The sequence below is a fragment of the Akebia trifoliata genome, chromosome 5, assembly GCF_017979445.1.
Source record: "Akebia trifoliata isolate Shusen 1 chromosome 5, ASM1797944v1, whole genome shotgun sequence".
In the NCBI taxonomy this organism is placed as follows: domain Eukaryota; kingdom Viridiplantae; phylum Streptophyta; class Magnoliopsida; order Ranunculales; family Lardizabalaceae; genus Akebia; species Akebia trifoliata.
The window spans coordinates 31530306-31543886 of NC_141379.1; the positions used below are offsets into that span (position 1 = coordinate 31530306).

Consider the following 13581-nt stretch of genomic DNA (forward strand, 5'->3'; position numbering starts at 1 on the left):
ATGTATTAGAATAGTTCGATTAAATCCATCTCGAATTTTTTCTTGATCAAACTTTGTGTCAAAAAACTATTTTCACTGGTGCTTGAGAGTCCAACACGAGCTTCTCTTATTTTTCATTTTTACTCTTTTCCTCACACAAGCAATTGACGATAGTTAGTGAAAGTCATTGGAATGATTAGGGTTGTGAGTAGATCAAACTTTAAACCTAGTTTGATTCAATTCAATGTGATGCAATAATTTATGGTATGGATTTAGATTTTGGGATCTAGTAAGGATTCATTCCATTTTTAGATCAATTATTATTTCTATCCAACAATGACCCAGTAACTGTAACATTCAGATTCAATGATTATCCGATGGGGAAATAATTTAGGTTCCAATAAAGTTGAGAAAGTTCATGAACAAATGATTGAAAGAATATACAAACAGTATTTTTAGATTTATTTTCAAAACCCATCATCTTCAACCTCTTGAAAAACCTATCATCTTCTCAACATTTGAAAGTTGAAGAAAATAAAATTTTAAGGGTTAGAACTAATAAATATACAAATTCCATGATTAATCAATAAATCTCAAATTAACGTGCTGATTTTTCACTTAATCGACTATCCCATATACAATGAAATTTTACAAAAAAATTGAAAAAAAAAAATCAGAGAATTTTATGATAATGATCATAACGCTGGTTTAGGGATGTCAATGGGTACCCATTTATCCGGAACCAAAACCGAAACCCCTGGTTTCGGTTCCCTTTTTATTGGAAATGATTAGAGCTGAGTCTGACATGGAACCGAATCGATAGGAACCAGAACCATTAGGTTCTATCCAATGCATACCCATGAGTACCCGGAACCGATGTTATTATTTACATTATACATGATTTAAGTTTTTCTATATTTTAAAATTAACATATGTTATATAAAGTTCTTCAATTTTTCATATAAACTAAATATTGGAGCTTAAAATTGATCATCTTTTCTTAAAATTCATTACTTAAAGAAGATGGATTTTAACTTTTGAATTTTTTTATTTATTAAAATCATATTTTTAATGTAATATATTATTATTAACTTGATACTTTGTGAATAATATGTTATTTTTTAGAAAGTTTTTTTTTTTTATATATATAATGATTTTGAATTTTTTTGCCCATTTGATTCTCGAGAATTGGAGCCAATGGGTACCTATTTCTACCGTTTAGCTTCCACTTATTTTAGATCCGGACCCGCAACCAACAAGAACCGGAACCAAAAAATGTAGTGGTTATTATCCAATTTTCTTAGGAACTGAACCGAACCGACCCATTGACAACTCCATGCTAGTCTAAGCCTTGGACTAACTTGATCCGACCTGAACATTAGTAGTCCTTGGACATGGTCTTCATTTCCGAACAAACAATCAAAATCAAATGTAAGGGGGAAACTTGTTCTGTGCTTACAGTAAATAGGTAGAAAATTTGAAAAATCTTCATTATCAAGGGAGGTGATTCGAAAAATCTTTCATAAAACCCCGGTTTCATGTAAAATATGTATGAGAGAAGAGAAACTCATTAAAAAAAAGAGAAGAGAAATTCAATTTCTCTCCGTCATGTTTCGATTGACAGGAGAGAACTTCCAACAACTTTGAAATTTTAAAATGGCTTAAAGATATCTATGGGCAGAGTTGAAATAATGAAATATTTTAAAAGAATTTCTCTCCTCTTTTCTCCAATTCTTTTCTCTTCTCTCCCCACTTAACAATCCAAACAAGATAAACGGAGAGAAACTCATATATTTTCTCCTCTTATGTCTATTTCTCTCAATCCAAACACAGCATAATGTATCTGTCTCTCAAAACAACCTACTTTCTGCAATCCAAGAAACCTCACAACCAAATTCTTCGTCTCCCGATTCACAAATCAATTGTTTCAACCAAATCTCTCGCGCCAATGGCTTCTCTCAGTACTTCTTCGGTTGTTGGACTCTCTGAAACCTTCACCAGACTCAAAAAACAAAGCAAAGTAAGCATTTTTAACTCTTTGGTCTGATCTAGGTTTTATGTGTTCTCTCTCTCTCTTTTCATTTTTTTCATTTTTTGGGTGTTTCAATCTGTATTGGTGAATGGGTTTCTCATATTTCCCTTATCTTGTTCCCTTTACAGTTCAATTTCTGTTTATTTTCGTGGAGATATGAATTGATGGTCGTGAGTTAGCAAGATTTATGATTTTATATTCTTTAGAAGTTGTATACAAAAATTTAAGAAAAAAAATGAAGCTTGTCTGAGAGTCAATGAGGTGACTGTACCAAGAATTCTCATTTTTGTGATTTAAAAAAATAAAAAAATAAAAAAAATCATTTTAGCGCCCTTAAGAATCACAATTACATAAAAATATATAGAAGCATTACTCATTTGGTATCCCAATCACTTACATTGTTTATTAGTTGTTGTTTGACGATCTCTTTCGGATAATGGGAAGAGGAGAAATAGGAAATCTAGAGGGCCCACTGAGCGGACCGATGGTAAAGAATTGATGAATGCCAATTTTTCATGGCACGTCAATAGTTTTTTAGAACCTTAAAATTTTATCTTGTTTTATTGACTAAAATGGTTTTGAATCTGTTTATGTTTCTAGATAACTTTGATGATGCACTTCTATTGAGTTACAAATGGGCTTTGTTTGTTCCCATGTTAAGTATTTCTAAAGTGATACTCCATGTTTTAACACGCCTGTGTACCCATATAACTCATTAGGCATAGAAAGATCATCCTTTTGTAGATGAACTTGTTTGTGAACAAGCGCATTTCTATTGTGATTGTCTTGGTCTCATATTTAGTGTCCCTTCGATTCTTGAACTACTACTACTGATTCTGCATGGCCGCATTGATTCCAATGCTTAAGCATGGTCGTCAAAATGGGTTCCCTTCATCACTTGTTTACTCAATGTCCAATGGAATGTCACCCCTTGAACCTTCATGACCACATTCTTAACATTGCACTGACTTTGAAACTGTGTTCATTCCTTCATGTGCTCAGAAAAAATGCATTTGGAAGAACTTTCTTGGAAGGAGGGTCAGGGTTTGTAATCTTAGCAGGGAGTATTTTGTTTTGTTGTGGGGTTTGGTTTTGGTTTTAAGGATGATCATCTTGACCTCCATTTTGATATATTAATAAAATTCTATCTTTACTTATATAAAAAAAATAAAAAAATAAAGCATTTGGAAGCATCTTCCAAAGAAATTGATTGCTAGGAGAAAATGCATCTGCGTACCATCCTTCAAATATACCATACATGCAGCTAGAAATCCTGATAAATCAATTCATCCATGCTTGATAAGTGAAAATGGAGAGCTTCGAACGTTTCCTTTATTTCTTTTGTACCCTGAATCTCCTTCAGTGAGCAAACATCTCATTTTGTGTCCTATGACTAGCATAGTTTCCAGTTTTTGGACATTTGAAGCAAGGCAGATTTGGTTAGTAATGTTAGTTTTCAAAGCAACAGGGCAGATCCACAACAGTATAAATTGGCATTCTATTAAACGGCTAAATGATGGAAAAAATTCAATGTGCTAATCTTTTCAAATTAGAATGACCACACAAACACTGTATAAGACATGGTTGAGTAAATTGTGAACACAAAGGCATCTTCAATGGCATTTACTACGACAACAAAACTGGAAATCCTTTCTCTTATCTAAGTTGGAAAAGCTACAAAAAATCTGTTGTTCCAACCTCATATTTCTAAAGCTGCAGGAGCCCCCATCTCCGCTATTAAGATGATCTATTTATGAATGAGAGAGAGGACTCTAACATGCTGATTTTTAACTTTGAAATACGTGGATTTTTCTTCATAATGTTTCTGATGAGCACATCTGTGGTGCAAAGGTGGCATTTATCCCTTACATCACAGCTGGAGATCCTGATCTATCAACGACTGCAGAAGCATTGAAAGTACTAGACGCCTGTGGCTCAGACATAATTGAATTGGGTGTACCATACTCTGATCCTTTGGCAGATGGACCAGTTATCCAGGTTTTATTTACTGATGATTTCCAATTTTTTTTTAATATTTTTTTTCCCATTTCTAGCTCTTTATCCTAAAATATCTATGTTTCTCTATCATTTTCAAGGCTGCCGCTACGCGTGCTTTAGCGAGGGGAAGCAATTTTGATTCAATTATTTCCATGTTAAAAGGGGTAGGACCTTCTTTCTTCTTTTGTCTCTCTCATATAGGGAAACACTAGCATACCTCATTGAGGGCCCATTGTATCAAAATGGTATCTAGATGCAATGATTTGCTCACTGGATCACATTGGGATCTAGACCATGTTGCTTGGATACGGGTTTGGTGTCGGATTTGACATGGGTGCAGGGTGTCGGAAAACAGAAGTGATTATCTTGGGAAATAAGAACAAGAGTAGATTGTGCCATCGGATATCTTATAACATGTACCATATATCTACAGACTAGAGAGTACGTATACTTAATGTTATACTTTCTGCAAAGAAATTTTCAATTGAAATCATAGAATCCATAATCTATGGTAAATGCTTATCAACTTCTTGCAATGAGTAGAGGAAAAAAAAAAAAATTTGGAAGTGTTGCATTGGACTGTCTGACACAGGTAAGTCACTCCCTTTTAGAATATAAATGCAACGATGTGTTTCATACCTGGCACAACATAGCTTTGCTAGGTGTACCACGTACATTGCCTCAAGCATGGGACCCACCTTGGATCTTAATTCAATGCAGGGTCCCGAGTTCCATCTTCGCTGGGAGCTTACTTCATTCTCCATTTTAGAAAAAAAGATAAGGGGTATGCAGTATGTTAGTTCAATACAACTAGATCATAAATCATAATACAAAGTATGCACATTTACATTGACATATCTGCATGCATGCATATGCAGATATGTTCTTGTGTGGTTTGACGTACACAGGTACATTCATATCTGTGTGACCCACCTTAGAATAGTGTGCCATAAAAATTCTAATATCAGGACTTTGTCATTGATTAAGCAGGTGGTCCCAGAAATATCTTGCCCAATTGCATTATTTTCATATTACAACCCAATACTTAAGCGTGGCGTTGGGAAGTTCATGACTATCATAAAAGATGTTGGTGTACATGGTAATATGCTGCAGCTCCAACTAAGATAATTACCATTTTCTGTATGTTTGGGGTGTTAAACTGATGCTTTCGGGTTTATTAGTTTATCTATTTAAGTAAACTTCATCATGGGATAGTAGGACAGTAACTCTTAAAGATTGAGTGGTTGATACCTTGAGGACATCGTTGACCACATTATCTTTCATCTTGGTAACTGAGCGAACAAGACATATCTTTTGAGATGGAATGGGAGTTCGAACATGGCCACTCACATAGCCAAGGATAACGAGTGGCATCTTTCTTCCTTAGACTATTACAAGTATGAGGGAAATAGGGTATTTATTAAAAAACTTATCCTAAATTGTTTGTGAATGAAATACCTCCTTTTTCCTAGCTTGGACAGAGATGGGTTTCTCCTTTACAAAGAGGCTACATACAAAATGATGGATCTTGGAATCTTGGCATCATTTGCTGTTAGCTAACCATTCAAACAATGCCACTCACAACGTATTGTTCTTTTATTTCCTTATTCTCTGAATTTGCTAAACAGAATTTTTTCTTACCCGATTTCTTTTCAGGGCTTGTGGTGCCAGATGTTCCTCTGGAGGAGACTGAAATGTTGAGAAAAGAAGCGATTAAGAATAATATTGAATTAGTAGGTTCTCTTGTTCACTGTTTTTTATTATTATTAAATACTTAAATGTTTGGATTATTTAGGTTGTAAATGCATGCTACAACGGTCACAATGAATATCCAAAAACATCAGATGTCACATCAAGTTTTTTTTTTATAAAAAAAAATACCTCAAAGGAGTTATTAATGGGGGAAGGAAGCAACTTCAGCAGCACCACTAAATGCTGCAATCCTAGAAATCACCCGATATGTCTTATTTGTATTGATGTTCACTGTGTTATTAAAGTCTCATAGACAACAACTTCGCCATCATCACTAACTGCTACAAACCTAGAAAACACACTATATTTCTTATTTCATTATGGGCAATAGTATCAATGCTCATCATGTAATCATACTCACAAGTATTACTATCTTTGAGTGCTGTATTTTCTTTTTTAAGTCATTCTGTAATGAGTTCATAGGAGTGCCATAGATATGGATGCCAAAGTATAGTGATATGTAAGAAAAATATTTTTTAAATTGATAAAAGAAATATGTACTACTATGAACCATTTTTAAAAGATAATGCTTTTATTAGTCCACGTCTCACCATAATGGTTCAAAAGGCCTAGTTAAGACGTGAGGGGGGAGAAGAGGTAATCGAGGGGACATAGTCTAAATAAGACCTAAGAATGAATGAAAGCTATTGAAAATGTTTGGAGTAGGGGGAAGAAGAGCTTATCTAGGGGACATAGTCTAAATAAGACCTAAAAATGAATGAAAGCTATTGAAAATGTTTGGAGTCGGGGATTAAAATACTAGGAGAGAAAAAAATATATTAAATGTCCAGGAACGGGTGATCAAGATTTATTCACCTAAGGAATGGCTACATGAACTCTAGTTTTGAAATATATTTCTGTTAAGTAGCACGGACAATTATCATTTAAAGAATATTCAAGGCCTCATGAAAATTGAAAATGGAATGATCAACCTCCATTTTCATCCTAGAGCTTCATATCCTCAGTGGCTTCTAGTCATCCTTGATTCAGGTTCTTGTTTTATATTTTGTTTTTCTGCACTTGTTTCACATGGTAGTTATAGTAGCTCAAACAGAATTTGCCTTAATCCCATTTTTCCCTAAAAAATGTACAAACATGCCATTTTTATAGCAAACTTTATTCTTCAGTTGATAAACCGGAAATACATGCAGGTCATTTTTTATTGTTATCTAATATTCATTACTCTTAGATTAATTTTATCAAATTACTATTGTAATAATTTAAGTTTTATTGCATGATTGGAGGTACTGCTTACAACACCTACTACTCCAATAGATAGAATGAAAGCCATTGTTGAAGTTTCAGAAGGATTTGTGTACCTTGTAAGTTCCTTTTCTTTCAGTAAAATATTCAATGTACCTTTCTTTGGTTGAGGTGTGCATTTCAATGGTCGAACAGATAGTTCTAAGCTTTAGTTCAACAATTCAGGTGTTCGGATTTATTTTTATCATTATGTCTTCATGAATTACAGTTTGAGTTGATTAACAAGCTCTGCATATTTTTCATGCTATCTTTAATTCTGCTGGCTAATATTTTTTGTTGTGTTATTACCATGTTCCGGTAACAGATTCCTTTCTACGTTGGACTAAAATCCTCCATCACAACCGATCCCCATAATGATTAAAGAGTGGTTCTTTACATGGTTCACAGGTCACTCACCAAAAAAAAAAAAAAACAATGGTTCATAGGTTCCATTTTCATGATCATAGCAGATAAAGGATTCATTGAAAGTGTGGGGTCTTTGGACAAAAGCCCCATACGACCAATACTGCATAAAGGAGTTTTCTGGCTTGGCCTTACTATTTTTTCACCCCTATGAACGTGATTACTTTTAGATGATTTCTGCTTCAGTTTGAGAATACAAAATTGCATCCATGTATTTAAAGAACCTTCTAATCTTATTTTCAAGTTTTAAGAAGTTAGGTTCACTTCTCTTATCTTGAGAAAAAGCTGCTGCTGTTATATATCTATTCTAATTTAATTGTATTACTAAACATGGCCCCGATAATATTTACTCTTCGCTAGGTGAGCTCAGTTGGAGTTACTGGTGCCCGTACATCCGTAAGCGGGCGTGTTCAATCTCTTCTACAGGAAATCAAGGAGGTTTGTTCTTTTAATCATTATGTTCACATATTTGTTTGTTAAAAATCCTGTTTAGATCCAACCCATTTCGTTTTAAGAGCGTACATACCATCTGGGCAATCTTGGAAGTTGTTTGAAATGTATGCTGAATGCTGATAATGAACTGCTGAAGGTCTAACACTGTGGAAGGTTGTACCATTTAGTAAATATTATAGTCAGCTTCAATTATCCAACCAGTTGTGCAGGTTTTAACATGAAACCAAACTATGGTTTGTCACGTGGATGGACAACATCCTACAGTGCTTTTAAATGCCTTAGTGTGAGACAGGTTGCTTGACAAGCTTCAAGCCTTACAAGCATAAAAAAGTGTACACAAACATATATAAAACTAACATTTAAAAAAAGAAAAGACGAGACAATTTAGGGCATGTGTTCTAGAAAGTTAGATATTGTGACCAGGCTTTGTAAAGATTAGGGCCGAAAGAAAAGAGATAATATCATAATTTAATGAACCTTAATGAAAATTAGATGTTATATTGACTTACTCTTCAAAAAAAAAAAAAAGATGTTACATCGACAACTTTGTAATTACAAGTTATATTATTATGAACCTACACCTTGATCAAATAAGCCTAAAGGGCTTGCGCCACCCCCAACATGGCATAAACTTTTTAAACGCAAACAAGATGTATGCTTTTGAGGGGAATGCCACTGATGCTTAAAGGTCATCTTGAAGTTACGAGCAATTTGGGAATATAACCCATCCAAAGGTGATTCATCAATTGGGATGTTTTGCACCTATTTCTTGGCCAGTTACCAAAAGTTTCCAGTTACCTGATTGTGTAAGGCTCTGTGATTCTTCCTCATACTTCATAATTTCTCTACTTATGTAACAGGCAACAACCAAACCAGTGGCAGTTGGCTTTGGCATATCAAAACCGGAGCACGTGAAACTGGTTAGTTGTTACATGAACCCTGACACCTATTGAAAGGTCAAGCCTCTGATTTTCAATCCATGGTTACTCAAGAAACGAAATTTATTGTTCCTTTTCAAAACTTGTGTGATACAGGTAGCGGGATGGGGAGCTGATGGTGTTATTGTTGGTAGTGCAATGGTGAGGCTGCTGGGCGAAGCAAAAAGTCCCGAGGAAGGCCTGAAGGAACTAGAAACCTTCACGAAGTCCCTAATGGCTGCACTCCCTTGACAACAATTTTGTATGACCATATAACCAATAAGAAGAACAACTTCAAAGAGTGCAAGAAAAATGCTATCTTCAATTTAATTTTATTGTAACTTTGAAATTGTTTCGATGTTTTCTAGCATCAAATGAATCTCAGTGTGTTTGGGATGTGATTCATTATCACCAACAAGAAATTCATGAACCATGCCGTTCACCTCGATCGAGCTACACCCCGGTTCTTTCCTCAACCCACTTGACTTCATTTCTTTCCTCAAGTTCATGACCCCATCCCATCTGGATGCTTCTGCATACATGTTACATAGCATCACCCGGACCCATGGGTCCGAAGGATCCAGTTCAAGCATCCTTTCGGCTACAACCTCACCTAGCTCGACATTTTTGTGGACTCTACAAGCACTCAGTAAAGTCCCCCATATGACCTCATTGGGCTCCATGGGTATTTCCATTATAAGATCGAATGCCTCTCTTAGTCGCCCTATTCGGCCTAGAAGATCAACCATGCATCCATAGTGTTCAATCTTTGGCGTTAAGTTATAGACTTTCTCCATCGAATAAAAAAGCTGCCACCCTTGATCTAGCAATCCTGTGTGAGCACAAGCATTAAGGACACCCACCATCGTGACATCGTCTGGTTGTACTCCTTTTGCTTGCATCTGAGAAAACTTATGTATAGCTTGCTTTCCATGTCCATGCATAGCTAGCCCACATATTATCGATGTCCAAGAGAAAATATCTTTTCTAGGAACCTTAACGAACACTTGAATTGCCTTGTCAATGCTACCACACTTTGAGTACATGTCGATCAAACCAGGATCCAAAGTCCCATCTGAGTTCAAGCGGTGGTTCTCTATGTAGGCATGAATCCATGTTCCAGTATCCAAAGCACCTAGACTTGAACATGCAGAGAGGGTGCTCAACAGAGTTGATCGATTAGGTTTCACTCCCGACAATTCCATCTCGAGGAACATCTCTAAAGCCTCCTTGCACTGACCCACACGAGATAATCCTCCAATCATCGTGTTCCATGATACAACATCTCTAACAGGCATCTTTTTGAATAACCGATGTGCAATGTTCAAGTTACCCTGCTTCACAAATTGATGAATCATGGTGTTCCAAACCACGACATTCTTCGTGGGTGTCTCACAAAACAAACGATTTACATAATCTAAACTTCCACCATCTCCATACATACTTAAAAGCCCACTTCTTACAAAATCATCGATCTCGATCCCACTCTTTATGATAAAACCATGCAATATCTTCGCCATACCCAAGTCCCCTAACTGACTACAAGCAGAAACAATAGTCGCCAAAGCAACCGAGTCAGGCATCAAACCCACTACCCTCATTTCTTCAAACAGCGCCAAGCCTTCTTTCGGAAAATTCGAGCAAACATAAGCACGTATCATTGCAGTCCACAAAATCAACGTTGGTTGAAACACTTCATCGAACACTCGACGCCCTCTGTCCACAAATCCACAACCACAATAGAAACCAACTAGCGCGCTCAAAACAAATGGGCTCGACCCATGTCCAAATTTTACAACATTCAAATGGATTCCTTCTCCTTCCTTGAGCTGCATTCGGGCCGATAACGCCCTGATCAAGTACATGAATGTGTGGGTATTGGGTTTGAGGCCGGTATCCAGCATTTGTTTGTAGATTAAAAGGGGTGAGACAACATGATTCGATTCATAGTTCACGAGTTTCTTGATCATTGTGTTCCATATGAAGAGATTGGGGAAAGATATATGGGTGAAGATTGAATATGTGTAGTCGAATTCGACGAGAGCTGGAGAGGTAAGTAATCGACTAGCGGAAAATGGGTCGTTGATGATGCCAGTGACGATCATTTGGGCATGAATTTGGCGGAGTTTTTGAACATTGGTGGTGGTTTCAAGAAGAGAAAGGAATGATGAAGGTGATGGTGATGGTAGAGTAGGACTGAATTCACGTAGAAGATTGTGAAGGCGTTGCATTCATGAAAACGTTGCTTTTACTTGGTAATTTTTTCAAATTTGAGAGGGAATGACTAAGGAGTTTTTTATGAGAGTGGGGGCATTTTAGGCATCGAAAACTTCGAAAGTTTCCTTTTCGTTTTTTAACGTTCTCACATCTTTGGGGTACCGCCAGATTCTGCACAGTATGTGCGATGTGAGGTAAGATCTTGAGGCCACTTCAACATTATTCTCTGGAAAATCAATGTTTATTTGGATTTTTTTTTTGAACTTTCATTAGTACTAAGTGTTTGAAGGGCATTTTGACAAAAAAAAAAAAAAAAGATTTACTAAATTTTTAAATCACACTTAATAAAATATTAGTCTATTAAGGATCTTTTGAAGATTTTTTAAAGAAAAATATTTGAAATACCTTTTAACAACTTTACAAATTGTTTGATCTAAAAATATTGGAGTCAAATAAAAAACTTTGACCAATTTATTTAGTTATTAATATTTTTGTAAAAAATAAAAAGTAAATACTGTATTTATTAAAAATTAAATTCAATATAATTTTATTTGACTCATTTGTATTGACTTGCTAATTTTTGAGTTGAATCAATTCGATGAAAATTCAAGTCTAGTTTTAAAATTATATTTTAATTATTTATATATTGTAATAGATCTAATATACATACACCTTGATGATGATCATACTCATCTCTATTATCATCATTGGTGTAGTCTTCATCATTTATGTGATTTAAAGATTACTAATTTTGACAAGAGAAACAAGTTTTTTTTTTAATTGATGTATAAGAGATAACTGTGGTTAAGGGGCATGTCATTATAAAATATAGGAGTAGCTCAAATATTTTCAAATAAATATGTTTTTTTAAATTTTAAAAATCATTGAAAGGGTAATTATGGTATTTTCGCTTCAAAAATTCTTTTTAGACTAATATTTGATAAATTGGGTATTAAAGAGTCCATAGGTTTTTAGAAGGGAGTTTTTGGTATATATTTTCAAAAAATAGGTCTTTGCGGTCATTGTCCCAATCTAATATTGCATTTCGTAAGGGGTGTTACTAAATTACCTAAAAAGTTTTGCTTATCTCTTTCCCAGGCAATGTTTCAGACCAGGTTTAAAAATGGATTCAGCGGCCCGACCCAGCCCAAAAATGATCCATGGGTCAGACTAGATGTAGGTTGGGCTTGGACATAGACTTTTTAAATAGTACCCAGGCTAATCCTATTGTAAGACGGGCTGGGTTAAATCTAGGATTTTGAGATCTAATAGGACCAACCATCTTATGGCCTAGTTTTGCCTGGCCCATTCACAGCTGTTGTTACCATATAGATAGGGGTGGCAATCTTAACACGACTCAAAAATAACACAAAATTAGTGGGTTTGGGTCAAGTCTAATTGGGTTTGGATCATAATAGTGTCAACCCGTCTAGCACGATTATTAAATAAGTCGGGTCTGGGTTAGGGACGTCAACCCGCTTAACTCGTTTGGACACATTTAGTTATTCTGTCATTAACGTGTAATTTTATATCTATCAATAACTATTTAAGAATTTTTTAAATTACTTTTTTTTTTCTAAAATTTCTTATAATTTTTACATAATACTTTTTTTTTTTTTGGACAAATTCTATAAAATATGGATGGTATTTTTAAGATATTTTTCAAATAATTAATGGTTAAACTTTTAGTTTATGAAAGAAAAAAAAACACTTTCTTTACTAAATTATTTATTTATATTTTTTAATTTACTTTTTCATTGAAATCTAGAGACATGTAGTGTTTGAATCTTAATATGGCGATCCACGTATAAGATTTAAGATCTTACTAAGTAATGCTAGTATGCCTATGCAATAATGAAATACACTTTGCTTAGTTAATAATAATAATGAAAAACACTTTCCTTACCAAGTTAATAAGGAAAGTTTTCTGACCACATCACCTTATTTTATCCAAAAACATGACCCGATGCCACATATGGAGGTAAAGGACAAAATTATATGAACTTTGAATTTTATTTTTTTTAAAGAAAATTATTTTTCACCATTGAACTTAATTTATGGTTATGTGACTTTATTTTTAATAATGGTATTTTATTTTATTTGTGGAGAAAATAGAATTGATTTTTTTTGCAACGAAAATTAGAATTTTATTGAACATGTTATATATGAATTGGGTTAGGTATATCCATTTATAAAATGGGTTGGGTTTGGGTATAAGTTTTTGACACAATTATTAAATGGGTTGGATTTGGGTTTGGTAAATTTTCATAATACCCTTACCTCAATATGATAAGAATACGACTCGACCCAACCCATTGCCAAATATAGATGATGAAAACTTGCGTAGAACATTACCAAGTCTTTTTGGAATTAAATATACTTTATTTAGATAGACTCTAACAACTCAGATTAGGAGGATGAGATCACCATAATCCTCTGCATTAAATAAGATAAATATAGTATCATTTTTAGAATGATTTAGATATACCCCTCTAATTTATGATCAATATTAGAGATACCCCATATGTTTTCAAATTGGTGATATATCCCTTTGACCTAGGTTTTGTT

General features: G+C 34.6%; 1 protein-coding gene and 1 pseudogene across 1 annotated transcript; one reads left to right on the top strand and one right to left on the bottom strand.

Annotated features, from left to right (window-relative positions):
* The first annotated feature begins 1696 nt into the window (after positions 1–1696).
* On the top strand, positions 1697–9171 carry LOC147402208 (tryptophan synthase alpha chain-like). Its single transcript, XM_086443773.1, has 9 exons — positions 1697–1999; positions 3863–4009; positions 4108–4173; positions 5000–5108; positions 5666–5742; positions 7006–7083; positions 7787–7864; positions 8740–8799; positions 8914–9171. The coding sequence occupies exons 1-9, from the start codon at positions 1817–1819 to the stop codon at positions 9046–9048; spliced, it is 933 nt and encodes a 310-aa protein (XP_086299899.1). The 5' UTR covers positions 1697–1816; the 3' UTR covers positions 9049–9171.
* On the bottom strand, positions 9129–11027 carry LOC147402209 (putative pentatricopeptide repeat-containing protein At5g59200, chloroplastic pseudogene; annotated as a pseudogene).
* Positions 11028–13581: the final 2554 nt, after the last annotated feature.

Excerpts from the sequence above, each read along its gene's own strand:
- LOC147402208 (XM_086443773.1), top strand. The coding sequence starts at position 1,817 with ATGTATCTGTCTCTCAAAACAACCTACTTTCTGCAATCCAAGAAACCT. Across the intron at positions 4,010-4,107 it reads CAGATGGACCAGTTATCCAG|GCTGCCGCTACGCGTGCTTT; the intron begins GTTTTATTTACT and ends ATCATTTTCAAG. Across the intron at positions 5,109-5,665 it reads AAAAGATGTTGGTGTACATG|GGCTTGTGGTGCCAGATGTT; the intron begins GTAATATGCTGC and ends ATTTCTTTTCAG.